The sequence below is a fragment of the Colletotrichum lupini genome, chromosome 3, assembly GCF_023278565.1.
Source record: "Colletotrichum lupini chromosome 3, complete sequence".
Lineage (NCBI taxonomy): Eukaryota > Fungi > Ascomycota > Sordariomycetes > Glomerellales > Glomerellaceae > Colletotrichum > Colletotrichum lupini.
The window spans coordinates 765695-793370 of record NC_064676.1 but is presented as its reverse complement, the minus strand read 5'-3'; the positions used below and the strand labels follow the sequence as shown (position 1 = coordinate 793370).

The 27676-nt window shown below is 42.1% G+C and overlaps 5 protein-coding genes across 5 annotated transcripts; 4 read left to right on the top strand and 1 right to left on the bottom strand.

Moving 5' to 3' along the window:
* Positions 1-8795: 8795 nt before the first annotated feature.
* Positions 8796-10763, top strand: CLUP02_04954 (uncharacterized protein; the record flags this gene model as incomplete). The annotated part of the gene is made up of 6 exons (XM_049283963.1): positions 8796-9021; positions 9126-9482; positions 9545-9954; positions 10023-10057; positions 10118-10537; positions 10598-10763. 6 exons carry the CDS (start codon positions 8796-8798, stop codon positions 10761-10763), a joined length of 1614 nt encoding a protein of 537 aa, XP_049141106.1.
* Positions 10764-12095: 1332 nt separating this feature from the next.
* On the top strand, positions 12096-12841 carry CLUP02_04953 (uncharacterized protein; the record flags this gene model as incomplete). Its single annotated transcript, XM_049283962.1, has 4 exons — positions 12096-12141; positions 12195-12494; positions 12607-12696; positions 12747-12841. The coding sequence occupies 4 exons, from the start codon at positions 12096-12098 to the stop codon at positions 12839-12841; spliced, it is 531 nt and encodes a 176-aa protein (XP_049141105.1).
* Positions 12842-12876: 35 nt separating this feature from the next.
* CLUP02_04952 (polysaccharide lyase family 3) lies at positions 12877-16668 on the top strand (the record flags this gene model as incomplete). The annotated part of the gene is made up of 14 exons (XM_049283961.1): positions 12877-13177; positions 13231-13350; positions 13398-13495; positions 13552-13617; positions 13679-13774; positions 13836-14056; positions 14260-14461; positions 14498-14600; positions 14653-15007; positions 15083-15148; positions 15309-15375; positions 15490-15582; positions 15639-15888; positions 15971-16668. The coding sequence occupies 14 exons, from the start codon at positions 12877-12879 to the stop codon at positions 16666-16668; spliced, it is 2736 nt and encodes a 911-aa protein (XP_049141104.1).
* Positions 16669-16757: 89 nt separating this feature from the next.
* Positions 16758-18886, bottom strand: CLUP02_04951 (multicopper oxidase; the record flags this gene model as incomplete). The annotated part of the gene is made up of 5 exons (XM_049283960.1): positions 16758-16959; positions 17010-17235; positions 17293-17869; positions 17961-18455; positions 18548-18886. The coding sequence occupies 5 exons, from the start codon at positions 18884-18886 to the stop codon at positions 16758-16760; spliced, it is 1839 nt and encodes a 612-aa protein (XP_049141103.1).
* A 720-nt stretch (positions 18887-19606) lies between these two features.
* On the top strand, positions 19607-21350 carry CLUP02_04950 (plasma membrane iron permease; the record flags this gene model as incomplete). The annotated part of the gene is made up of 5 exons (XM_049283959.1): positions 19607-19619; positions 20014-20213; positions 20285-20733; positions 20793-20991; positions 21051-21350. The coding sequence occupies 5 exons, from the start codon at positions 19607-19609 to the stop codon at positions 21348-21350; spliced, it is 1161 nt and encodes a 386-aa protein (XP_049141102.1).
* Between the last annotated feature and the right edge of the window lie 6326 nt (positions 21351-27676).

Below are 27676 nucleotides of genomic sequence, written 5' to 3'. Positions count from 1 at the left end.
AGTTATAGAAGTTAACTTATTAAAAAACGAGTAAGTATAGGCGATATATTTAATACGCTTACGCTAAGTATTAAAAAAGTACTAATAAGAATAACTATAAAGGGTAGGGTAATAGTTTTATAAAGTATTACTAAAAGGCTAATAAAAGTTAATATAAATATATACTCCGAGATAGATATTATTAGTACTAGGCTCGTAACTTACTTAGGATTAACCCCGGCTATTACTATAGCTCCCTTATTAAGGGACTTCTAGAGTAAAGCCGTAGGCTAAGGAAAAGCTTACTAATTAACGCTCTTTTTTATTAACTACTATAAGTAGCTAAGGAAAATTTAGCGACTATTTATTATAGTTAATAAAAATAAAGGAATAGTAAACCTCTTATTATTACGATTATTAATAAGCTAAGAGGGTATTCGTATTAATATAATAACGAATATATAGTTATATAAGCCTATCTCGGTTACTAAACTAAAAGTAATAGCTCGTAATATTATTAAAAATCGCAAGAAGGCGTATATATTATATATTACTATTATAAAAAGTATTGCGGGGGTAACGGAGACTAAATTACGAGGGGGTCTATTACTAGAACTTTAATTAAAAATAAAGACGTTTAACGAGTAGTTAGCAAAGGGACCGCAGTTATATAACGGGGTAGAACACTTTATTAACTTAGTTCTAAGTACTAAATTACTATATAGTCCTATTTATCCGTTAAGTAAGAAATAACTCGATAAGCTTTGTACGTATATTACTAAGAACTTAGTAAATAGTCGTATTATATTTTTAGTTAGTAAGGCTAGGGTACCGATCTTTTTTATATTAAAAAAGGATAGCACGCTACGCCTCTATATAGACTACTATAGGCTAAATATAGTAATTATAAAAAATTAATACTTACTACCGCTTATTAACGAGCTCTTAAATAGGCTTTATAGAGCGAAATAGATCTTAAAAATAGATATTAGGGATACTTATTACCGTATCCAAATTAAAAAAAAAGACTAATAGAAAATAGCGTTCTAAAGCTAATACGGTTATTTTAAATATACTATTATACCTTTCGGGCTAACGAACGTACCCGCGACGTTTTAAGTATATATTTACTAAGCGCTCGCCGACTTATTAAATACTTATTATATAGTATATATAAACGATTTAATAATTTACTTAATAATAAAGGAGTAGTATACGGAGGATATTAAAAAGGTCCTCTAACGTCTGCGTTTATACGGGCTTTTTACTAAACTATTAAAGTGCTCGTTCTATTAAAAAAGGGTTAAGTTCTTAGGTTATGTTATTATACTAAAAAGAATTAAGATTAACTCGTTACGAGTACGAACGATCGCTAATTAAAAAGCGCTAGAGTCTATTAAGGATATTTAAGTATTCTTAGGGTTCTATAACTTCTATTAGAAGTTTATTACTAAATACTTAGGTATTATTATATTAATAATAGTATTATTAAAAATAAAAAAGGGGTAGATAAGGGACTTTTAGTAAACTAAAGAAGTAAACGAGGCGTTTAATTAGTTAAAAGTCGCTTTTATCTCGGTAACTATATTTATATATTAAAATTTATAACGTATTATACGAATAAAAACCGACGCTTTAGTTAAAACTATTATAATAATCTTATCGTAATAAGTTAATAAAGAATAGCGACTTATCGCTTATTAGTTATAAAAGCTTATGAATATAGAGTAGTAATAGGCTATGGGCTAATAAGAACTACTTATTATAATAAAAGGGCTAGAGCATTAGGCTTACTATTTCTAAGGCCTTTTATAAAAGTTTATAGTCCTAACGGATTACTAAATACTTAAGGGAGTAATCGGCGCACTAGCATAGGACTTTTAAAAAAGGCTCGCGAAATAAGTATATAAACTATTAATATTTAACTTTAACTTAAAATACTAACTAAGGAAAACGAACCCGGCGGACGGTCTATTTAAAAAGCTAGATTATATAGAGGGGGAAGTACTTTATAAGGACGTCCTCTTTATATTAACTTAGAAACTACGTCTTATTAGCGAACTACTACTTAATATCTAGTAAAGGATAATTAGCTTAAAAAGATAAAATAATATTACTAAAGTATATATTTAAATAGTTAAGGCCTCCCTTCGTAATCCTAACTAAATATTAGCTAGCTCTAGGGACGGGGAATCCTCTCTCCTATATTAATAGCGTATTATAAGGCGTATTAATAAAATAATAATAGTTATTATTATAATAACTCGAGGTAAAAAAGTAAGAGAGTTATTAACGAACGCTCGTTAATAATCTAATAAAAATAAAAAGGAGTCGGATAAAGCTAGGGTTATTATATTAAAATAGTATATCCTATACCCCGTTATAAAGGAGCTTATAAGGGGTAAAATAGTATTTACTTCTCGTTTTTTATTAAAAACTAAGGAGCTCGTTAAAAGATTATAAACTAAAGACGAGTTTTATATATTATAATTAATAAAAGTTCGTGCTATAGCTAGCGAGCTAAGAGTATATTTACTTAATAAATAGGGCATACTATTTTTTAAAAAAAGACTCGTTATTCCTTAGGTAAAGTCTTTTTAAATAGAGATCTTTTATTAATATTACGATAATTATAGGGTAGGTTATAAAGGAGTTATAAAAACTCTCGAGCTAATCTAAAAAAAGTTTTATTAAAAAGATATTTAATAAAATATCTAAGAATACGTTAAGAATTATAAGTATTATTTAAGAGTTATAACCCTAAGATATAAGCCGTATAGGTAACTATAGTTATTATTACTACCTTTATACCTATTTTAAGAAATATCTATAGACTTTATTACGGGGCTATTACTAAGCGCTCGTAATAACGGTATAAAGTACGATAGTATTTTAGTTATTATTTATTATATAATAAAGTTCGCGAAGTTCTTATTTATTATTAAAATACTTAACGTAGTATAAATAATAAATATCCTATACTAAAAGGTCGAATATAAGTTTAGTACGCTTAAAAGTATTATTACGGATAGAAATAAGCTCTTTATAAGCGCATTTTAAGAAGAGTTTACTAAAGAACGAGTAGTACGTTATTAACTATTTATTACGTATTACTTATAAACGGATAGCTAAACGGAGCGAACTTATTAAATATTAAAAAAGTATCTAAGGATCTATACTAAGGGCTCGCTAAATAAGTAAGTAGCGTAGCTAAAAGAGGCCGAGTTTATATATAATAATAGCTAATATTTTATTATAAAGGTATCCCTATATATAGTATTATATAGCTACTACCTTAAGTATATTAAATATATACTTAATTATAAGGCTATAGTCTAGGGGGTTTAGGAAAAGGTTTAGAAAATTAAAGAGATTAGGGCCTAGGCTACGCGAGCGTAAGTATAAGCCTCTAAGAGCTAAGTAGCTTATTATAATAAAAGATATATCCTAAAGGAGTTTAATTATAAAAAGGTCGTCGGCTTATTAATAAAGAATATATAATTTAAGAATAATAAACTAGTGCTAAGATATATTAAAATAATAATAACTAAAAGAGTAGGGAAATAAGCTTACTAAGTATATTTACTAGAATAATATTAAAGAATATATAATATTTTTTTAGTTTTTTAACTTAAGTTATAAAGAAATTATCGAACGGTCGTTAATTAAATAGTAAATTTCTTAAAGTTAGAGGATAAGTAAGACGTTTAGGAAGTTAAAGAAATCGTTACGATATAAAATAAGGGAGGAAACTTACGATATTTTATTAAATAGGCTAAGTAGCTTATTAAGTATAATACGTAAGAGCCTATTAAGTATTTTAAAAGGGTAGCGGAAATAGTTAATAAATTTAAACGTTATAAAAAAAGGGTATATATAAAATAGGATAATAAACGTTAAGTTCATAGTAAAAGGTCGCTAAAAATAAGTTAATTAATAATATACTATAGAACCCTTTTTATTTAGCCTAGCGTAATTTTTAAAAAAAAGATATAATATTATAACCCTTAGTAATACGTTACTAAGAGATCGCTAAGATCTAGTTACGTAGGGGGAGTAACTTACGTAATACTAGTAATAATAGTAGTAGCTCTAGCGTATATTTTTAAAACTTAATAATTAGTAATAGTAGTCCGCTTAGTAAGTAAGAAGTAAAGAGGCTTTATATGCGTATTTAGCTAACTACTTAGAATAAGGCCGTTAACTTTATTAATATTATAATAAGTAAAAAAAAGGCGGTCGAAGTCGCATAGAGTATTATATATATTAATAATAATAGTTCGTAGAGCGTCCGCTACCTAATCGCTATTAGAGGTTATAATAAGAGGTATAACGGGAGCTATAATAAGAGGTATAATAGGAGCTATAATAAGAAGTAGAATAAGAAGTAAAGTAGGGGCCGTAACGCTATTATTATTAATAATAAATCGGGGACAGGGGACGTTATCTAAGGTAACGCTCTTATAGTCCTAATTAAGCTAAGGGACCTTAGTAATATTAATATTTATAAGGAACTTATTAATATTAAACTACTTATTACGACCTACGGCTTTAACTTTAATATAAGTAATAGCTTCGTTAAGCTATTATAAAGCTTTTATTTAGAGCGGGAAGAGCGTAATACTAGCCTTATTAAGATCTAAAGTAATATAACTAAGGGCTAAGGTACCTTTATTTATACTAAAAAAAGCGTTATAAGTAGGGGTTAGTAAGTTATTAACGTTAAAGTAGCGGCGCTTATTATAATACTAAGAAAAAGAATTTTTTAAATCGCTACTGAGCTCTTTAAATTTAATATCCTCGCGCTAAGACTTATTAAACTTAAACCTAAAGTCGTCCTACTCGTTGTTATTATTAAGAATATAATTAGTAATAAGAGTACGCTTCTTAATAAGAGTCTAAGTCTTAGGACTATAAGAAATAGGGGTAGTACTATATATAGTAATAATATAAATAAGTACCTTATTTACTAAGAACTTAGTAACGCGTTTATAAAAAATAGGGAAAATAAAAAACTCTTAGATATACGTAATAATAACGCCCTTAGGAGTCTCTTTATAATACTAAGCTAAAGCGTCGAGGTTATTTTATAAAGCGGTTATACGGCTATTATTATAAAAATAAGCCGGCTAGAGGTAATTAAAATAAGAAATAATCTTAGTCTTATTATTAGTATTAAGGATACTAACTTAAGAAGAGAAATCTAAGTTAGTAAAAAGAAAATTCGTTAAACGATCGCTAATAACTTATTATAATCGAAATTAATAAGTTTAAATACTTATAGTTAGTAACGAGCTTTTAAAAAGTAGCCTATTTAAAATATACCTTTTTTACCTTATTACCTACTAACGGGTTAGTAATATAAGTAGCGACCTTTTTTTACGTATTAATAATATAGCTAAAAATATAAAGAACGCGGCTGCGCTTATAAGAGTTAAGGCTACCCTACTCCTTAGTATTATAGAACTCTATAAGGGTATTTTAAATAAACTAAGTAGCGCTATATAGCTCCTTAGGAACTTAAAAGATATTATTAGCTAATATTTTAATAACGGATTAGTAAGGACTCGACGACTTATAATAGAACACTTCTTTTTATTAATTTAATAAATAATATACTTAGCGATATAAATACTAGCGATATAGACGAGCTCGTTGATATCGTAATATAGGCTAGCTAAGTAGCGTATATAGGGAGCACTGCCGCGGAGATTATAAAAGCCCTTTTTAAAATTATATTTTATATTAAGTATATCCTAAATACGTAAAATAATAAATATTTCAGTAAATACTTAGTAATAATATAGCGAGAGAGTCGTAATTAAGAAACGATACGGAATTAGAATATTATAAAAAGAAAAGTATAGTTATATAGAAAAGAATTCGTAGAACGGTTACTGAATAAAAAGAGGAAAGAAAAAGTAAATACGTAACTAATAACGAGGGAAAAATCTTTTATTATACTTAATAACTTAGTAATAATAATAACCGCGAGGTTAGGCGGGCTCTTATATATTATAATAATCGGAATACTTTATTACGAATATATACTACTAACTTAGTAACTAATCGGCACGCTATTACTAAATAATAATAACAAGGTATCCGTTAGATAAAGAAATAAGAGCAATGCCTTGTTCCTAGGTAAGAAAGGATATTATTAATACCTTACGGAATTTATTACGAATAACGACGTTAATAGCTTTATTATTAGTATTAAAAAAAGATATTACGTAATAACTTTAAGGACTAAAGTTACGTAAGGGGGGAGTAATTATAATAAATTTAAGATACGGCCGGTAATAAAATACCGATAACTTAGCAACCGGTATATAGATCTTATTATAAAAGAACTTTTTAAGAAGCAGAGCCCTTACGAAGGACTCTATAAGCTTTAGTCTTATAATATACTTATACCTATATTATAGCCTCGCTAGTTAAGTACTTATAGCCTAATCTCTTATATTTTACTAATTTAATATAAAAAGCCTAAATCCGTTAAGTTTATTAAAATAATTATTAAATTAGATTAATTATAAGTCTAGCCTCGATAATAAGCTCTTATTAATTCGATTACTTAAGATATTAGCTTATGCTAAAATTACGTAGTAGCCGTATTTGCCTAAATTGGGTAGTATTACGGTTCTGCTAAACTGCTAGTAGGGTTAGTACGGGCTAACGTAAGTTCGAACGGCGTGAGTTTCTATAGTATGTAAGCTGTTGGCTCGATAGCATTATCCCATAATAAGATAAGATACAGGGCCGGGGCTTAGACGGACTTGTTTGGTGGTCCCCTCCTCCGCCGCGGCCGTTCATGAGTGCATTGTATATCGAGGAATGTACAGCCTTGGCATCGACCCTCTCCCGAGCCGTAGAGACACTGCCGGTCCAGTCAGTTCAACAGAGCCTGGGGTAAGATGGTTGAACTTCGGGACGAAAGAAATATGGGATAGAATTGACCAATGTCGTACACGGTCAGATGTTTACAAAAGTCTCTGTACGAGGTACCCAACGATGAAAACTAGTCATCATGGGTAGAGGTCTCGTGAGACATCAAGGGCTAGACTTTCGTGCTGCTCACTCTGACTTTGCGGGACCGACATGCGTCGCAGGCGTTCTGATTCCTGATAATCTTGGCCCTCGGCCGCCCACTGGCTGGTGAGGCGGGAGACGTCGAAAGTGGGGAGTGAGCCCCGTTTCCGTCTGGTGGTGGCCCAGTTGCTTGGTCGATCTCCATGATGTGTGGCTTGGGTGGTTGGTTGGTAGACGGCAGTAGTCTTTGTCAGACCGTATCAAAAGACCCGAGCCCGCTCACACTGATGAGCACCAGATTAGATCGGATCAGACAAGCTGCTGCCACTCATCAAACCTTCCCAGCTGCGGGTTGTGTTCGATTCCCCGGATAAACCTCTCAGAGTCCGGGGAGGGAGCAGATGATCCAATGGTGGAGAACACAGCTTTCAGCTCTTTGCCTGTTTAGGTGGCGTTTGGGAACATGAAGCTTCCAAGCTGACGATATGGTAGGCTGGAGTGCGCAGAGGATGGATCAACGTCAAAACGTGGCCGCATGGGTCATGATTGTCCGGCGATATTCCCGCGTTTGTTCTGCTCAGAAGGAGACCCAAAGAAACAAAGATGTTGGAGACTTGGAGTAGTATGGGGAAGGGAAAGTATGAGAGAGGCAACGGTCGGGGGGAGGGCAGAGGGACATCCGAGGAGAATTGTCGGGAGTTGTGTATTTTGAACCTTCTTGCAGGGCGCTCTGCGTCGCAGAAACGTCGGATTTACTCCTTCTCTCTGCTCCTCTCTGCTCCTCTTTGCCCTCGTTAGCCTCCATGTGCTCGGGAGAAACTTGCAGGGAAAAGCCCCGCACTGGGGCGTTACGAATCGAGTCAGGCCCAGACTCTGAAGGGCATAGCTCCAGACCTTCCAGGAACTCTAACATTCCCTGCTTTCTCATGCTCTTTGCTGGTATTCGTACGAAAGAAAGCAAGTACGCTGTGATTTTCTTCTGCAGATGCTTGTTGCTCGCTGGGTAGGAAGTCCAATTCTGTCATTTGGTTGGTTGGTTGAGGTTACCTTTTCCCCCAGACAATCCATTCTTCAGTCATTTTCATGGGCTAGCCCATCCGGACCGCTGGGTTGGAGGAACTTGAACGAATTTCTCGTCCCTGACTAACTAATTGACCACGCCATGCCTACCTAACCTTACTCCCAGGATGTGCCACAGACCAGACCTTGACATGAACAGGCGGCGAGCAGCTTTCCCCGGAACCTAAATGTGGAGAAATAATATTGGATCTTGTACTTCCTGTTCTCTTCTCTTCGTCCAGTCTTTTCCCTGAGATTCCCGCAATCCACCCCCACGGGGACTTGTCGCTCCAATGAACATCTAATGTCTCGTGCTCCTACTTCTCGGTACTGGCAAAAACTTGGATACCCGCTTTCTCTCAGTGACGCCTCATAGGGAGAGGAGTAGCCCATCTTGTTGAGTTGTGTGGCCTGTTTGCTCGGCCGCTTTCGAGCCGTCATCGGATACAGCACCCTCGGTCTTCGCCTCCGGGGTGGGCTGTTCAGTTCGAAAGCGGGAAAGGGCCACGGCACGGTTGGCGGGCGTTGAGCAATATCGAGATGCCATTCACCCAGAACCATCTACCGATTTATTATAAGTACACTTGCCCCGGTCCCATTACCCAGGAATCATAAGGTGCAGCAAGCCGGCATCTCGGTAGCGAACACCAGGCCCTTCAACTCTTCTTTTCCGAGTGTTGCATTTTCCTTTTTGACTCATATTATACCCAGCTCGCAACGAAGTCATGGATCTGAAGCAGAAGGAAAGTCACGGCGTTGACCACGTCGACGTTGCGGCTATGGACGATCCGCATCTACAGCCACCCGAAGCATCGACGCTGCCGTGGTTTAAGCAGACAGAGCTGAGGAAACTTTACTTCATGATGGTCTTCCTCTTCCTGGGCTCTACGACACTAGGCTACGACGGAAGCTTGTTGAACGGACTTCAGACCATGCAGTCATGGCAGACCTGTAAGATGAATGTGATGGTTGTGGCATGTTGTGATTACGCATGTCACAATCTTCAACCGATATCCATGTCTCCAACGTCTGTGTACTGACGAACTTTCGTATAGTCTTCGACCACCCCTCAGGAAGTCGACTCGGAATCTTCGGTGCCATGCCAGGCTTTGGCGGTCTCTTCGTCCTCCTCTTCGCACCCTACATCGCCGACGGCCTCGGCCGAAAATGGGGCACCGCCATCGGCTGCCTCCTCGTCATCTTTGGTGCGCTGCTGCAGTCTTTCCCCTTTGGATCTGGCAGGGACGCCATGTACCTCATCGGTCGCTTCATCATGGGCGCGGGATCTAATATTTCAAACGGCACTTGTCCCCTGCTCATCACCGAAGTGGCACACCCTCAGCATCGCGGCAAGGTCACGACTCTCTACAACACGCTCTGGTACTTGGGTAGTATCATTGCGGCCTGGTCTTGTATGTACCCAGTTCCCTGGAACCCGAATCATGGCATCTTACTAATGATTGGTGTGAAATAGGCTTCGGAACGCTCACAAAACAAGCCGGCGATCTACAATGGCGACTACCTACCGGATTGCAGTGCATGATGCCGGGCATCCAGTTGATGGCCATCTGGTTCCTTCCCGAGAGCCCAAGATGGTTGATCAGCAAGGGCAAGGAGGCCGAGGCGAAGAAGGTTCTCATCAAGTACCATGGCAACAACAATGAAAACGACGAATTCGCGCATTGGGAGTTTGCCGAGATCACTAGCACTCTTCGGCTTGAGAAGGAGGCTTCGGCACAAAGCGGCTGGATGGAACTCGTGCGAACTCCAGGAAATCGCAAGCGTTGCGGGCTCATTACTGCGACTGCTATCTTTTCCCAGTGCAGTGGTAACGGTTTGGTGTCATACTATGTAAGTTTCTTGGTATTCCAAAGCAGCCCGCAGGTGCTCTCAGAGTTGTGAACTCTGAGAATACAGGTTGAAGAACATTGCGTCTAATCAAAATTGTGCAGCTTGCCGTTATTCTGGGAACTATTGGCATCAAAGAGTGAGTTTTACGTTCTCTGCAATGGTTGCGGTCAATGAAGTATCTAACGAAGGTTCTCAGCTCCATCACACAATCCTACATCAACGGTGACCTGACCATCTGGTGCTGGCTTGTCTCGCTCACGGCCGCCTTTTTCGTCGACCGAATCGGACGCCGAGTACTCTTCCTCTTCGCCGGCGTCGGTATGCTCATCTCATTCTCCATCTGGACGGCTTGTAGCGCAGTGTACGCCCAAACCCAGTCTTCATCGGCTGGCATCGCCGTTGTGGCTATGATCTTCGTCTTCTACGGTGTCGCGGGAGCCGCTTGGCCCGGCCTGACCGTCTCCTACACCGTCGAGATCCTGCCGTACAATATTCGCGCCAAAGGCCTCACCTTGTGTTTCTGCTTCACTGCACTGAGTGGTGTCTTTAACCAATGGGTCAACCCCTTGGGGCTTGAGCAGCTGGAGTGGCATTTTTACTTCGTTTACATCGCCATGTAAGTGCCCTTGCCGGATGATGTTGTCCTGAATAGAAGCTGACGAAGCGGTATCCACAGTCTGGTAATTGAGTGCCTGGTCATATACTTCTTCTTCGTGGAGACAAGGGGTCCTACATTGGAAGAAATTTCCATGCTCTTCGACGGCAAAGATTCTGCGGCTGGAGTCGCGAGGGTTCACGCTCAGGCAAAGGTTGAGGAGGTTGAGAAGAGAGAGAGCGCATAAGCATAGCACATATTGATATAGCAAGGAAGAACAAGCAGCATCAGTACAAGCCAACACTAATATTGGGGCACGATCTGCTGCTATGACTTAAAGGAGTTTCGTAACCTGGTGACGCCCCTAGCTCACCGGGAATTCATGTGAACGGCACATCCCACAGGCCTCTTATCCAAGTTGAGTTTTCCACATTGTTCCAATTGGTCCTATTCTCTGCAAGGTTCAAGTTGATGTGGAGGCATGTGATAGCGATCCTACTCTGACCACTCACGCGCTACTGCTTGGACCTACTCAGTAATGGAAGCCTCGAGGAAGTATGCGTGGGGGTGTGCCGTTCACATGAATTCCCGGTGAGCTAGGTAGTCTGCAGCGTCTTAGTTGTTGATCGATGACTAGACCGACAAAATGCCACCTTAGATCTTGAAGCTGTACCTGACGATCTTGGCGATGGCTGAGATACGCTCCACTTTTGAGCAGGTATATCACGTCAGGTTGGCTTCGAGTATCTTGACGTGCGAAAGCCATGATAGACCACTGCCCAGTGACGCTGACACCAATGGTTTGGCTGGATGCGGACACATAGAATGTGTTCATTCGTGAACAGGTGATAGCCATGATATTGCCATCCACTCTCAGAAATATCGGTCTCCGTGCCCTGGCATATGTTGCGTGAGGAAACTACGAGAATTGAAGACAGTAGGATTTTTACCAACCGAGAACCTGAATGGTCGAAGTCTCATACGCAACCGTTTGTACTATATTACTTACCTGCTTACTTATAGGCAGGTAAATCGCGGGCAGGTGCTCTGCTCATTTCCCATATTACACATATCGTCCTTTGTTGCAACCACGTGCAGATTATGCTCACATATGCTCTTGGTTTCTTCATAAAAGGTGATGTATAACACACTATTGGAGGGAATTGTTTTGCCTGGTCAATCTTGGCACCGATGTAGTGGTCAGGCTCCCCAGTATGTATCCTTGGTGACCTGATGTAAGACTTCGCGATGCTGAAAGGTCGGGGCAAAGACAAGCCAGTGCAGATGAGACTTGGCTCGCAGCCTGCCAAGTACTCTTCTACTGTCTCTAGTGGTGGTAATGAGGGACGCGAGTACCTGTGCCACTTAGAACGCATGGCGTACATGGCTTGGCAAGCAACCATCACGACGCCACATTCTCCAACTCTCTTCTCTAACTTTTATCAGTTTTTGACTTATTCCTAGATGATAATCCTCTTCCAGCAGTCTCACCAGGTCTATCGACTGAGAATACGTTATCCCAATAATCCTATGTTGGGGTTGTCGTGCGAATGTTCTTCTTTCGTAAAGCAAATGAAGAATGTTGCTTTCAGACGAGGCCCCTGAAGATACCATAGACAATTCTTGTGACTGACACTAAGCCCCTGCTTATTGACCAATAATCTCTGATGCAAGTTAGCAATGTATTGCTGGTCACAGCTGGATTCTCCAGGTTATCATCTTTGCCCCCGCACCCCCAACGACGTCAATCTTTCTTTCCCCGCAAGATCGTCAGCCTCGCCTGAAGGCATCCAGACTTCGACCCATGAAGCCAAGCTTTTCTTTTCCCGGAGGAAATCCCACCTCTCTCGGTTCCCCAATAATAATGAGCGGGGTGCGGGTCCGGGGTCGCGCCGGCCAGCTGGGACATCAGCCCGGCGTTCGCCAGACCGCTCAAGCGTGGGCATCTCAACAAACGCCAAGCTTTGCCAAGGGGCTTGTAAGCCCATCCTCGAGCATTGATTCATGGGAATTCTGACCTTCAATCCTCCGTTGCATTCTCTCCTACATGTTCCCTTTCCCATGAGGTTTTTGACGATCTAGTAGGGTAGCACCAATGACGGGGTTGGATGTGAGCTCTTGGAGCTATGTCATCCATCAACCACGCAACTCGGAGAGCTCTGAGAGGTTTGGACTGAAAGGTGAAAGACGTGGAAAAATTAGGTATTAAAGAAGCACGACGACCTGCAAGAGGCTCAGGTTACATCGAATAGTGAAGATTGTTCTCTCAGGTTCTTGATTGATCGCAGAAAGTCCGAGGCTTTTGACGCTCTCAACGCGACCTGATATTTTCACCGAGATCGTTGCATACCGCAGTCACCATGAAGGTCACCAGCGCATCAGCTTTCTCTCTTCTGCTTGCTCTGGCCCAATCCGCTGCCATTGAGCGTCGCCAGCAAGGCGATGGCCCAGGCGGATCCGCAGATGCGACGCAAGGCGACCTTGGTGAACGGCCACCGCCGCGGTTCCCGTTTCCTATCACCAAGTTCCCGGTTCCGAACGAGACTGTCGTCCTTAAGGAAGCCATGTACATCCTTCCTGGGCAGGTCTTCGACGGAGGCATGAAGCGTTACGAGCGTGTTGAAGGCAGCTGCAATGAACAAGCTGGCATGTTTGACCCCGGTGTGATTCTTCTATGATCCAAGAACCTATACTAACTCTGTCCATCATTGCAGAGGGAACGGATGCCGACGCGGTCTTCAATCTTCTCCCTGGCTCAACAATCCGCAACGTCATTATTGGCAAACACCAGGCTGAGGGAATCCATGCATTGGGCGACGCATGGGTTGAGAATGGTGGGACAGTGTTCTGTTTTAGAAGTGCTAAGCTGATTGTGTGACAGTGTGGTGGGAGGATGTTTGTGAGGACGCCCTCACCTCGAAGGGCTTGAACACTCAACTGAGAGTGATTGGTGGCGGCGCTCGCAATGCCACTGACAAGGTCGGCCTTTCTCTTTGCGCCATGACCAGTAAGAAAATTGCTGACCTTTCTGGAAGATCTTCCAAGACAACTCTCTTGGCGGGAAGTACAACATCACTGGCTTCTATGCTGATGGATTCGGAGTTCGTCAAACCTCTCTCCATGCTCACCATGGTTAGAAATCCCACTAATGTTATACCTCAGACCTTCTACCAATCTTGCGGTAATTGCCTGAACCAGTCAAAGCGGAATGCAACCATTCAGAACGTTATCGCAGTCAATGGCAACAGGATGGGCATCGTGAGTACCCAATCATTATGCCTGGGTCTTTGACATGCGGCTAATATCCTGTCATCGATAGATTAACCCTAACTACGGCGACGAGATTCGCATCAAGAACACTCAGCTGAAAGACTTGAAGGTGATGGTCGACAAAGAGATTGCAAACAACATGCAAACCGTTCCAATCACGGTTGGCACCGGCCCAGATCAGAAGTACGCCCTGTACAACGAGACGAGAGACGCCATCACCGAGTGGGAGGGAATTGTGGAGAACGCATACGAGCCCGAGGAGCCATATGAGTGGCTTGAGGCTTACTGGCCGGATGGATTCAACTGATTGCCTCCGATGCGACATGGCTTAAGGCCGACTGCGATGTAGTGCTGAAGGCATGACACTGTTGACCAATATCCTTACTAATTTCCTCAAACAAATCAGTATACAACATTAAGATGATGAGATTTTCAGATCTATTCTTTGATTACGTTGGGTGTGGCTGTCGGAGTTCCTCGATCCTCTCTGGAGACCGAATCTCGTTGCCGGGACCCGGAAGCCCGACTGCCCCGGCCCCGAGTGACCCACTGAATCCGATACCCACCTCGCCGGCACGGCCCTCGGGCTATCGCGACATCGATGGAGTTGGATGTCATACGAAGCCAACAGAGAACAGGAGAAAATGGGAAAGGTCTCAGTTGGCTCTTATCATTGTGCCTTGTCATGCAATCATTCTCAATAGAACCTAGTCTGTCGGGGAGATGGTCATTCAACCACCTTTCATGCGTGCCGACTTCCGGTGCAATCCGGAAACCATGCATGTTCTCCCCTGCAACCACGTTGTTGGTCTTTGTGACCCCCCAAATGTCAAAAATCGATTGTTCCTTGCGGACACCGAGATCAGTCCGGATGGGTATTGAGTTGGCGCGTCACATCCAAGCCCTGCTAGCCTCCCTTGCTCTCGGGACAACACGCTACTGTATCGCAATGTCTTACTCGGCCGCGAGCCTTCAAAGCAGCCCGCGTCGATGGTCGCATCGGTGCATGTCCCCGCGTCAGTCTCATGCAGGTCGCACCCGTTGGCCTCGCTTACCGTCAACGGCGAAGGAGACTGAGCAACGACGCACCTTGATTCTTGAAGCTGTGCTGGCCGCATGGAGCGAGACTGCAGCTGAGAATTTGGAAGGCAAACGAATTTGCAATAAATCCCTGCTGAGTTGTAATTGTCGGAGGAGGCGCAGTATTCAACGGGTAGCTGCGTGCAGGAGCTGAGCGTGGCACCATGCAAAACCAACAGAGTTGTTCATTCGAAACCGTCAAACGGTTCGTCCCAGAGGACTTCGTTCCCCACTATTGAAAACGGCGTTTGGCATCATTGGCTACATTCCAGAGAAACCTCTGTTGGTCGGATAAAGGCCAAAAGTCTAGAGCTAAAACGCATTAAAGCTGGCAGGGCTCGTATTGACAGCAGCCGTGACAAGTCTCGGCTTCGGACAGACTCAGCTCCAAGGGGGGGTAGAAAGTTGATCATTTTCTTTTTTGGGGTGATGATGCACAAAGTGTTCGTCCACGGGACCGGTTGCATCTCTTTGCACCAACAGGCCTTGGCAATCTGCCCTGGCAAACAGTCCAACCAGCCAACCTAAGACATGGCCCACGCCGTCATAATTAGGACCGCAAGGGATATAGCTACCAATGCTTTCCCACCCTTTCCCTCCCGCGTTGTTCGTCACCGTCCCAGCCATTCTTTTTCTCCGTTGCAAGTGAGAACCGAATTATTGCCCCTCACGAACTTCCCTCCTCACGACAAGAGCACATCCGCGAAAGTCTACCGGTGGACTGCGACGACAACGAAGGAAATCTTGTTGACGGGGGAGGAATGTGGGACAGGAAAACATCATGAGCTCGTCAAATCCCTACATCAGCAATGGTACATGCTACCACGGACCAGGAGACGAGGTGGGAGAATGGTTTCCGTGTGGAAATGCAGACCTTGGGTACAAGACTTGTTGCCAGGGCGGCGACATGTGCTTGTCAAGCCATGCTTGCTACAATGGTCGGTTCGGAATCACATATCTCGCGGGCTGTAGCGACCCAGACTATCGAGACGCGAGTTGTCCGGATAAAGGAGCCATGAGTGGTAAGTCGCAGTCGCCATGATGAGAGAGATGTATCCATGGGCATAAGACTAACTATTTGATATCAAGATCAACCGTGGGCAGGTCTAGTCTACTGCAACGGCACTTCAGAACAATGGGTGGCTTGCGAACAATCGGCGAAGCCCACGACTCTGACATCAGCAGACGCGTGCTGGTGCCCACAAACATCCCGAACCGTCGCCTTCACCGATTCCTCGATCCTCCAAAACGTTGTACAGCTTCCGACCTCACTTGGAGGAAGCGTCATCTGGCAGCCTGGCTATGTCCCGATTCTTACACAGCCCAATACAACCCCGACTCCAACTTCACCTGCCCCGACGACCGCTCAAGCTCAGCCTCCCACAACAACAGCATCAAGCACAACATCACAGCCGACTGCGACACAAACCTCTTCATCAGACGATACGGCGGGTCTGACGACAACTACCAAAGTCGGACTCGGCGTTGGTATCGCGGGAGGGTGCCTGGTCCTCATGGCTGCTTTGATATACATATGGTACTCCAGAAGGAAATTGCGACAAACGGGGGCGGCAGAGATGGATAATGCGACTGAAAAGGGAAATGGGTACGAAGGCGGTATGGCCAAGCCATATGAAGCGAATTCGGCGCGGCCAGAGTCCGAAGCAACTGAGTTGGACGGCACCTCCCGGCCTTTCAAATTCGAACCAGCGGGCTTTGGATACAGGGGCAGTCCAAAATTGGAACCAGATAAAGGATGGGCACAATCGCCGAAGACTCCAGTGGCGGAGCTGCCTGGATAGGGCTGGGATGGAAAGTGCTTGGATATACCAAAATAGATTAAATAGGATTGTTAAGAAACAGGTATCGTTTGGGTATCCACCGCGTCATTCTAGTTCTCGGTCGATCCGGCAGGTCGCTTAGTCTCGCCCTCTGTGGCCGAGCCGGATGATTCTTGGACATTCAGCATCGTAGCGGCGGGGTTGTTGGTCTCTAAGACGTGGTTCGCCATGCCGTACCAACAAACCACGCAGATGCCCAGAACGCCTGAGATGATGCTGAAAACAAACGCGACAATTCCCTTGGTCGTGAATCTGAAATCCTGTTAGAGGTACATCTAGGCCGTGAGGAGTTTGATACTTACCCAGCCGGGAGCGGATCGGGAGGTGCGTTCTGGCCGCTGAGGTCCAGAAGGTTCTTGGTGTTGCCGGCAGCGTTACCTGCAACGGGCACGTTTCCAGCTGCACAAACATCGAGATGGTTCTGTGGCAGAGTGAGGGACTTTTGGATCTCCAGCGGTGCCTCAACAAAGGTCGCCAGCAACCCCGAGGTAACATGCCACTCGATGTGGCAATGGAACAGCCAGATGCCTATACGAAAAGAGGATTAGTATAAATCCCAGTTTTAACCAGATCGCAAGGACATACCTGGGTTGTCTGCCTTGAAGCGGAGGACGATGTTTCCATCAGGCCAGAGGACTAGAGTGTCGCGGCGCATAGGGACGGCGGGGAAGTCACTCTCAGTCATGTTTGAGTCTGCAAAAGTACCGCTCTCTTCTTCACCACGGTATAGGGACTGGAAGTGATGCCCGTGAAGATGAAACGGGTGGCGACCGGAATCCAGGTTGTTGACCACGATTTGAACGATCTGGTCCTTCTTCAGAACAAAGCTGTGGGTGTAGTCGCCGTAGACTTCGGCATTTTCCGCATCGGCACCGGTTGTAAGTGCAGTGTACAATGACGGAACCACTGGTGCCTTGTAACTAATGTTGTTGAAGAACGCATAGTTGGCACCATCACCCAAGTTGTCCATGATGACGTTGAGCTCAACGGTCTGGTCTGGCTCTCCGAAACGAGCCAACTCGTCGTGTGGTACCAGCGTCATGTCGTCAAAAGGATTGAGCTCATCGATCAATGCCGGCTCCGGAAGTGAGTTGCTCTCATTGTACACCAACCACCCTGTGACGTTCCAGTTCAGATCATCGGGCAAAGTGTCGAACAATTTCTGGAGGTGAAAATATCTACATTAGCATTTGAGATGGTTTCTTCACGAACGGCCTTATGTATCTGCATCATTCTGGAAGATTCAAGCTTACCGTGTCCATGCTACCGACGATGGCGAAGTTCTCGGCCGTGGAGTTCTTGGTTGTGAGAAGGAAGCTGCAGCGCTGGGCGACGGACAGGTAGATCATCTCAGCAGTCGCCTGTTGTGTGTAGACACCGTCAACTTCGATGATAGACATGTTATGCCCCTCAAACCAGAGATATTGTCCTGCAAAAGCACCAATGTTGATGACGCGCATCAAATAGGTCTTGCCTGGCTGAATCGAGATGGTGAGGTTCTGCGTCTCATTCATCAACGCTGCCTTTGGCACAGGCTCCGCGCCGGTGGGGTTCGTCTTGCTCATGAACGGCGGGATGAGGTTCTGCATCTGCTCATGGTACCAATCTGAAAGCGTCAAGACGATTTCCTCGTCGTAATCCCCGGCATAGGGATTGTCCGGATCATGGATGATGAGACTGCCGCGGAGTCCGTCTGGGTACTGGGACATGGTGTGCGAGTGATACCAGTATGTGCCCGGTTGGGTGATCTGGATCACCGTGAAGATTGGAATTAGTAAACACTCCGTTGCTAGAGTTCGTTGCCATGCGAACTATAACGTTATGAGGTGCGACTACTCACGGTGAAGTTGTAGAGGAATGATGAGCCCGGCGGGATGGGGCATTGCGACACCTGGGCCGGACCATCCATGTGCGTGGTCCCGTTCATGAACAGCCCGTGGAAGTGCAGCGAAGTGGACTGGTTGCCTAAGTCGTTGTGCACGTTGATCACAATATTGTCGCCAATGTTGGCCTCAATCTGGGGAATGGGCCATTTTCCATTGATGCCAATGACGGGGCGGTCGAAAGCACCGTCGGGGTTGGCAGTGACCCAGCCGACAGTGAAGTCGTAGTTGACTGTCCCTGCAGCAGCGAGCCGCGAGGCCAGGCACGCGAGCGCGAGAGACAGAGTCTTGACCATGGCGACCTCAGTTCACTCTATGGTCCAGTGAAGATGGTCTATGGCGTGTCTTCCGTAGGCTGTCTCGAATGACAGAAGTAGCCGCGATGGGAATTGGCGAGGAGCGCGATGTCCTGGCTGGCTGTCGATGAGAGGAAGACGAGAACTTATCTCTGGCTCTTCGACAGGAAACGAGGTGGGTGACACCCTACTGAAAGGGAAAGAAGGGAAGATAGGAGGAGCAACCGTTGCCGCCGATATCAGTCTTCGATCCTTTCAACTTGAACGGGTTGGGGTATCGGGGGACATATCGGAGTCATCTGATTTTTCTTCCCTCCCGGAGGCTGGCCGACTCTAGACGAACAGGGTCTCTCAGAGGCAACGTTTCCGGGACGCCACTTTCCATGGAAGTAAAGCCAAATCCATGCCGGCACAAAAATCACTCAATTATCTTATCCATCTGATCAGCAAGCACCGGGGTTAGACTAGTAGGGCAGAAATGCTTAGCACCGGGAGACCCTTCGGGGCCTCCTCCACCCGTCGCCCCCCACCATCACACGACCGGCCTGCGTTTGTGGAGACATCTTCGGTTCGAGCTTGCTTTTAGATCCATCTTGTAGCGGTACGGTCGAGATACATTCAACGACATGGCTACCAGGATTGTGTTTGAGCGCCGCTGTGTTGGATGTGGAAGCAATTTTAACAGCGTAGTACGAGTGTCACGACTCACGTTGAGCGCCAATGATCATCGCAAGTGTTTGGAGGAGAAAATACCTGATAGGACTAGCCGAGAAACACCCGCTCTTCTCGATCTGTTTCCTGCCCAGCTCGGACCTGGTAATCCAATCTAATCGATCCATCAACCACCCCTGAGGTGATGGGAGGAGAATCAGCACACCTCCAAGATCCGCAGAGTTTTACAATATCGACCTCCCATGTATTGGTGGGTTCATCTGGACTCTTTGCCCTCCGATGATTGCCGTGTCGACATACCTAGACCCCTCCGATTCCGAGCTCGGCTTGGAGAAGCACCAGACTCGATCCGATAGGCACGACTACTCCCCTTCGATCAGCAAGCCAGATTGATAAAGACTTTCATCGCCTCATCGATCTCGGCTAAGAGACCTCCAACCTTCGCTCCGAACTAGACTTCATCCAACAGGTTCACACTGATCCCATCATCACGAGCAAGATGGCCGTCAACGTATTTTCGGTCCCCGTCTTCCTCGTCGTTTTCCGCGAGTCCTTGGAGACTGGCATCATTGTCTCTGTTCTCCTCGCTTTCTTGAAGCAGACCCTCGGAGGCCCCGGACGCGATGTCACTGTCTACAAGGCTCTTCGTAAACAGGTAAAGTCTTGGCCTAGCTTTTATCCTTTTGCGAACTTCGTCGCGTTATGCTAACCCGTCACGCGACGCAGGTCTGGATGGGAACCGCCCTCGGCCTCACCCTCTGCATCATAGTCGCGGCCGCTATCATCGGTGTCTTCTACGGAGTCGGTCGAGACAGCTGGCAAGCGCACGAATACTACTACGAAGGCTCGTTTGCTCTTTTCGCATCCATCATTATCACGCTCATGGGAGTTGCTCTCCTTCGAGTTGGCAAGCTGCAAGACAAATGGCGCGCCAAACTTGCCAAGGCCATGGAGCCCCAAGCAAAGACAACGACCTCGACGTTTGGCTCTCGGTTCAAGCGGAACCAGGAGAAATACGTCATGTTCTTCCTACCCCTCATCACTATTTTGCGAGAGGGAATTGAGATGATCGTTTTTATCTTTGGCGTCACTTTCGCAGCACCTGCTACTGCCGTACCCCTCCCGGTCGTGGTTGGTTTGATCGTTGGTGTTTTTGCGAGCTACCTCCTCTACAAGTAAGAATTATTATCACACCAGAATGGTCGGCCAGAAGGCTCTAACGAGAAATCTTCAGGAGCGGATCTACTTCCAAGATTCAAATCTTCCTCGTCGCCTCTACCTGCTTGCTCTACATCGTCGCTGCTGGTCTGTTTTCGCGCGCCGTGTGGTTCTTCGAAGCACAGGAATGGAACACAGCCGTCGGTGGTGATGCGGCTGAGGTTGGCGCAGGTCCTGGATCCTACGATATCGACAGAAGCGTTTGGCACGTTAACGTAAGTACCCAAACACGCGCTGAAATGGGACCTGTGATCGCGAGACTGACTTCTTGCAGTGCTGCAGCCCTCAGTTGAACGGTGGCGGTGGCTGGGGTCTCCTGAATGCCATTTTCGGCTGGAACAACTCTGCCACCTACGGATCTGTCATCTCGTATAATGTCTACTGGATCTTTGTCATTTGCTGGCTTGTGCTTCTGAGATTCCACGAAGTCAATGGTCACTGGCCCCTCATGAAGCCAAAGACTGCTGGCAAGGTCGAGTCCGCTGAGGAAATGCCAGGAACATCTACGCCTACTGAACACTCTGTCAACGAACCCAAGAAGGATATGTCAACCACTACAAGCGCACTGAAATAATTAGGCCCGATGGCGGGCTCGGGGTTTATTTGGTTTGGAGATCTTTGTGCTGCCGGATCTCATCCATGGAGGGGACGAAAACTTTGGTGGAGGGCACACACACACTCAAGACTTCGGTCCCTATGCCAATACTCTGGATTTTTTGGTTCATTTACCTAGTAATTCGAATAAATATCCGAATAGTCATCAACCTTCTTGCTTCTTTCACTAGCCTCAAACCTTCGACGACTTTCAGTTGAAGTCTACAGCATTAAACCATGTGGCGAACCCGCTCTTATGTTGGACAATATTTGTTTACTCAGTCTGCATCCTTTCCTTGGACGTGTCACTGGTTTAATTTCTAGCAGTTTCCTTAGAGGATATCCTTCAATGCCCTTCGTGGACCAGCCAAGCATTTGGACACCGCTCCATGTTGTCCCATGAACACGCGAGCAATCGTACGGGGGCATGGTATGAAATGTTTTCTCATCGCATTACTCGGTAAGGAATACAGCCACACCTGCATGAGGCATAGCTTTAGATCTACTAGCCTCTACCTGGACCCAGCGGCCCACCATCCTTCGGATAGTAGCGTTCTACAAGATAGGAAGACTACAGCGTGTGACTAGGAGGATCCGCTGAGGGGAGCTGCAGAAATGCAGAAAAAGTAACTTCAGTGGGATATCTACCCAACCTCCACTAGCATCAGAAGACTTTTTGAGGCCGAAGCGATGTCATTCCACGGGTACGCAGAGAAATTGCTTCATATCAAACGCGACTGGGTGACGCGGGCTTCCTCCCGGGTGGGACTTTGACCAGAACGTGGCGTAGGCTGTAGCTATGATCCCTCGGCCTTCCGAGGTGTCAACTCGGCGATTGTTAGTATCCCTATTACAGGGTAGTTGGTTCGAACCGTAGTTGACGAAGAGATTAATTGAACTATATGAATATCTGCGTAGTAGGTATAAAAAGGAGGTTCTAACCGTAGGTTAGGCTGGCTACGATAATCGTAAATAGGGCCCCTAATTAGCCCCTACGTAGTCGGCTATATACCACGGTTAAATTAGACTTCTAATCTAATACTAACTTTCTCTTTTTTTTATTAATTTAATTACTACGGTTAGAAGTATAATTCGACCTCGGGCCCGTCTACTAAGTCGTCTCCTTTTTCCCCTTTTCTTTACTCTTTTTATATAACCTATCCCTTTATTCGTATAGTAACTTTTTTACTACTTACGAATTACTCTAATCCCTTATTTAGTATTATTTTTATAAAAGCGTTTGCGAGGTTGTTTTTATTATTAATCTAACGGATCTCGAGTATTTTATACCTTTTGTACGATTACCTAAGGGCTATAATATCGATTATAAGCCTCTTTTCCTTTATCGTTCCTAATTTAACGAGGTATTTATATAATAAGTAAGAATCGGTATAAATAACTATTAAAATAGGTAGAAGGCTAATTCGATTAGTAATTTTCCTTAGCGTCGTTAAAATCGCATAAAAGAGGTTAATACTGTTAACTATATTATAAACCTCTAATACTAGTATACTTCTCGTTACCCGCTTACTTTTAGTTAATAAGTAATAGATTATATTACTATATATAGTAAATTCGCTCTTACTTATACTCTCGTTAGCTAGGATAATAATATACCCTAATTACGAAATAAGGTCGTTATTATTCGTAAATAACCTATTAATAAAGATATAGAGCTTACTAGTCATAAGGTCGATTAAGTAGTAAACGAGACCTCGATCGAGATTCGTTTACTACTACTTAAGCCGCTTATTAAGTACCTTAACGTCCCGTTTAGTTAGATTTATAGCCTACGCTACCCTAGCGTAATTAAACGTTACTTTAAGCTAATAAATACTCGTAATATATACCCCTCGCGCGAGCTTAGCCTTATATTACTTTTTAATATTAGTTACGTTTAGATCGATAAGGTTAATCTTCTTACCCTACCCTTTTTATTAAAAAACGACGGTTTCCCCTTTAATTATAAGAATCCCGCCGTTAAATACTAGGGGGGTATTTATTATAAGGACCTCTTTTAGCTTTATTACGAAGCCCGCTTTTTAGAGCTCTTTATCCTCTTTTTTTATAAAGTTAATATCGGATAGGCCTAATGTATTATTAGTCTATATTCTAATAATTTTAAATTAGTTACCTTCGTGCTCTGCGATTAGTAAGTACGGGTCGTACGTAGAGGTGACTATTAATAATTAATTAATATAAAAATCGTAGTAAGTAGCTTACTAATAGGTGCCCGATTCTACGAGCCTATATAGTAGCTTAAGCACTTTAATAATCGTACTTTCTAGGTACTTACTAGCTATTTCTTTTAGTAAATAGGCTAGGATTTTCCTTATAAGCCTTGTGGCCGATTAGGTATAGGCCTGGGTAATATTACGGCTCTAAATCTCGTATCCCTTCTTTTATAGCAATGCTATTAGTACTATTATTAATCGTTAGCTATAGCGCTATATAGTAGGCAATTATGTAAGTAGCGTTGCTTTTTTAACGTCACTATACCCCTAAATTACGTATCTAGACTTCTCATACGGCTAGGGTGTTCTTTTCTCTTTAATTTTACGAACTATTTATAATTTAAATATGCGGAGGTTTATATGTTTTTCTAAGTCGTATAGGATAAATTGATAGACCCCTCGATTACGAAAAGTATCTATTTCGATAAGATCTAATCCCTTATACGGCTTTTTAGTAATTATAATTATACTTTCCTTACGTAGTTTAACCGCTAGCTCGAAATCGGCTTTTTCTTTTATTATATAAAAGGTATTAATTACTTTGTTACTAATAATAAATTGCTATGTTAGGGCTTGCCGTCGTAGTCTTTTATAACGTCTCGCTAGTAGTATTAGTGCCCTTTTAGTAATTTTTTCTTTTTTATCGTCTATTAGTATTACTACGACGATTTTATTAAAGATAATTTCCTATGCCTCTACTGCGGGTTATATAGTTTCCCCTAGCTCTTCTTTTTTTTATAGGTTAGAAATTACCTCGTTAGGATTTATATAGTACGGTTTAACTACCGTAATTAATACTTTAAGTAGCTAGTCGCGATCTTTTATAACTATATAAGAGCGCTCGTTAACGGAAATTAACTTATATAGCCTAGCCTATTATTAGATAATTTTATACTATACTCGTATATTTAAATTTAGCGGTATATTTAGATTATCCCCTATATCGGGCCTATTGCGCATAATAATTACCTCGTTAACTTATTTTTTTATACTTACCTCGCGCAGTACCCGTATTACTTTTTTAATTACTCGGGCTCGTTAGCTTATGCTTAGTAACGGTAGCGAGGCTAAGGTCGTTCTTAAATATACTCTAAATACTAATAGCGTTAGTATAAGTCCGTTAGGCCCTATAGTATTATTATAGTATTTAAGTACTATCTAGAGGCATTCGTTATTAGTAAAATCCGGATTTTCCTCTTTAATAATTCTAAACGCCCTTTTTAACTACTAGTATACCCTTTTTATTTTTTTAATACTATAGTACGCTTTAACGGGTACGACTTTTAGCTATATACCGTAGGCCGTCGTATTATTCCTAAATTCTATTAACTTAAAGCTAGTACTAGCGTCGGTTCTAATACCGTCTAGCGGTCCTTAGTATATATCGATCTAGCTTTTTCGTAAGGCTACCTATACTATTTTTACTTATAAATTTTAGAAGAATTGCCCTACCTAAAAGGATATAGCTACGTTAATTATATATATTACTAGCTAACTATTTAAGTAGAAGATATTAACGACGATTTCTTAATTAAAGTTAAGCTCATTACGCAATTTAAACTTAAATCTACGTAGGCTCTGCGCATTTATTTAGTATTAATAGCATACTTTTATTAACTACTCTAGCGCCCCTATTTCGATATTATTATTACTTAATTACTTTAGGAGGTTATATAGCCTCGTAACCGACGGGTACCTAAATCTCTAGTATAGTTTTCTAAGCTCACTTTCTATTAAGTAATTAATCGACTTTATATCATTAGTAAGCTTTATAAACGTATGCCCCTATCGTTATTTAATTATTTCGAAGTACTTACCGCTAGAGATTCTATTCCTCGTATTATTAAATATAATACCTAGTCGATCTATATCTTTTAGACATAAGAGAAATAGGGTATTAACGAGTAAAATATAAAAAGTTATCGTTCTAAAATATATCTCTACTTTTACTATACCTAGGGTAATAATTTCCTTACCTAGGCCAAAACTAATCCTCGTAATACCTACTATTAATATATTAAGCGTTACTAGCGCGATCTTTTATAGCGCCTAGAATTGCCCTTTTCCTCTAGTTAACTATTACGATACCCTAGTATTTAGGATAATCCTATAGAAATCGTCTAGGCCGTACTTTTTACTTATATAGAATACTTATACGAGCTTAGTATTTAAGGGATCTAAGTAGTATAAAAAGGACCCCTTTAGCTACCCCTAGATATGCTCAGTACTATATTTTTTTTTTTTAAATATCGAGAGAGATAGCGTTTTCTCTTTAATTATTAAGATAATAAGCTTCGGCCTTATTAAATTTGCCCTTTTAGCCGCCTCTATATCCGTTATCTAAGGGACCTTCCCTTATTATCCGTAAATAAAAGCCTATTTATTAAGAGCTTCTGCTACTTTCTATTCGTTTAGCTTTATATATCCTCTAGAGGCTAACGGGGCAAAAAAAGAGTAATTAATATCTTCGATTTTGTTATAATCTAATTCGTTAGTATAGGGGGTAAGATCTTCTTTATTTTCTAAATCTTTTATAGGAGGTATATACTTTAAGCCGCTACTTTAGCTACCGTCGCTAGGTTCTATGCCCCCGGATCTACCCTTATATATAATAAAGAATTAATTAAACTAACGAGGGCTAGTTTTACTATCTACTACCCTTAACTTTTTATATTATTCGTACGATTTAGTACGCTCTTTTTTGGAGTAGTTACTTAACTAATATTTATCCTTTTTATAAATATAATATTACTTTTTTTATTACCCTACCCGTAAGTTAAATCTCTACCTATTTAACGAATCTAGGCCTCCTTACTAGCGATTACCGTATTTAGCCTCTTTTCTTTTTTTATTATACGTTCGATCGACTTAATATTACTAATAAGGGCCGTTATACGCTTAGAAATAGGTTTAGCGCGGTATTCTTATTTTAATATTAAAACTAGATCTTAGCCTCGAGTAGAGCGTCTCGTAATCTTTGGGTACTTAGTATAGGGTAATCTTTATTTCTAATATACGTTAGACTATAGTATAGAGATATCTAACTTTCCGCTCGTTTATCCCCTTATTTAGCTAGGTTTTCGCTAGCTTATTAATTCGATTAATAAGCTTTTTAAGGATCTTTATTCGCGATTTGCCCTCTATTATCCTAGCTATAGATATAAAAGAAATCGCTCGTAGCTTAAATAGGAGCTCTAGGTTCTTATTATAGGTCTTAAAGCGGCTTCGGATTGCGTTAATTATATTAAAAAAGTCGTTTCGATCGAGATTACGTACCGCTTCGTAGTAATAATTAGAGGCTTTGCTTATAAGTACGATATTAATTACTAAATAGTACTAGTGTTCCCTAATTCCGACTTTTTCGTAGTAATTATAAAATATCGTTAGGGTTTTTTATAAGACCTTATACTTCCCCCTAGAGTATAATTTCTCTTTTAAGAAGATCTTTTTAAAGTTTATAAATTGCTTCGTATTTACTACTAGATTTTTAGTATTTATATGCGATCCTTACGTCGCTACGTACTATTAATAACTTCGGGTTATTTATTTCCTTTTTTATTAGCCAATCGGTACCGAATTTCGTATTAGTAGCGGTAACGAGTTATAAATTAAAATAGGCGGAATTATTAATTATCGTACTTTTCGCACTATATTTTGCCCCGGTATATCCTTTTATAATAATAGATTTTTATTAGTAATTATAGAGAGGAAATCTAAGTCGTTTACCCTTTTTCTAAATTCGTTAAAGTAATTATACGCTATATTAACTTATGCTTAGTTTTATAGTACGAATTCCTTTTTTATAATTATTACTATTAGTATTTCGTATAGCTCTCGCGATTATAATTACGTTAGTAATACCCCTCGCCCGTAAAGGAATTTATTAACTACTTTTACGATTCTTAGGCTTGCGCTCGCGAACTATTTATTTAGCTAGTAACTAAGGTCGTTTACGATCTTATAAAATAGGGGTTACCTCTATAGCCCCTTTTTTTTATAAACCTTAGTTAAATAGATTAATACCGCGTTAATTTGCTTATTATTAGGCTAATTTACGATTCTATATATTTAC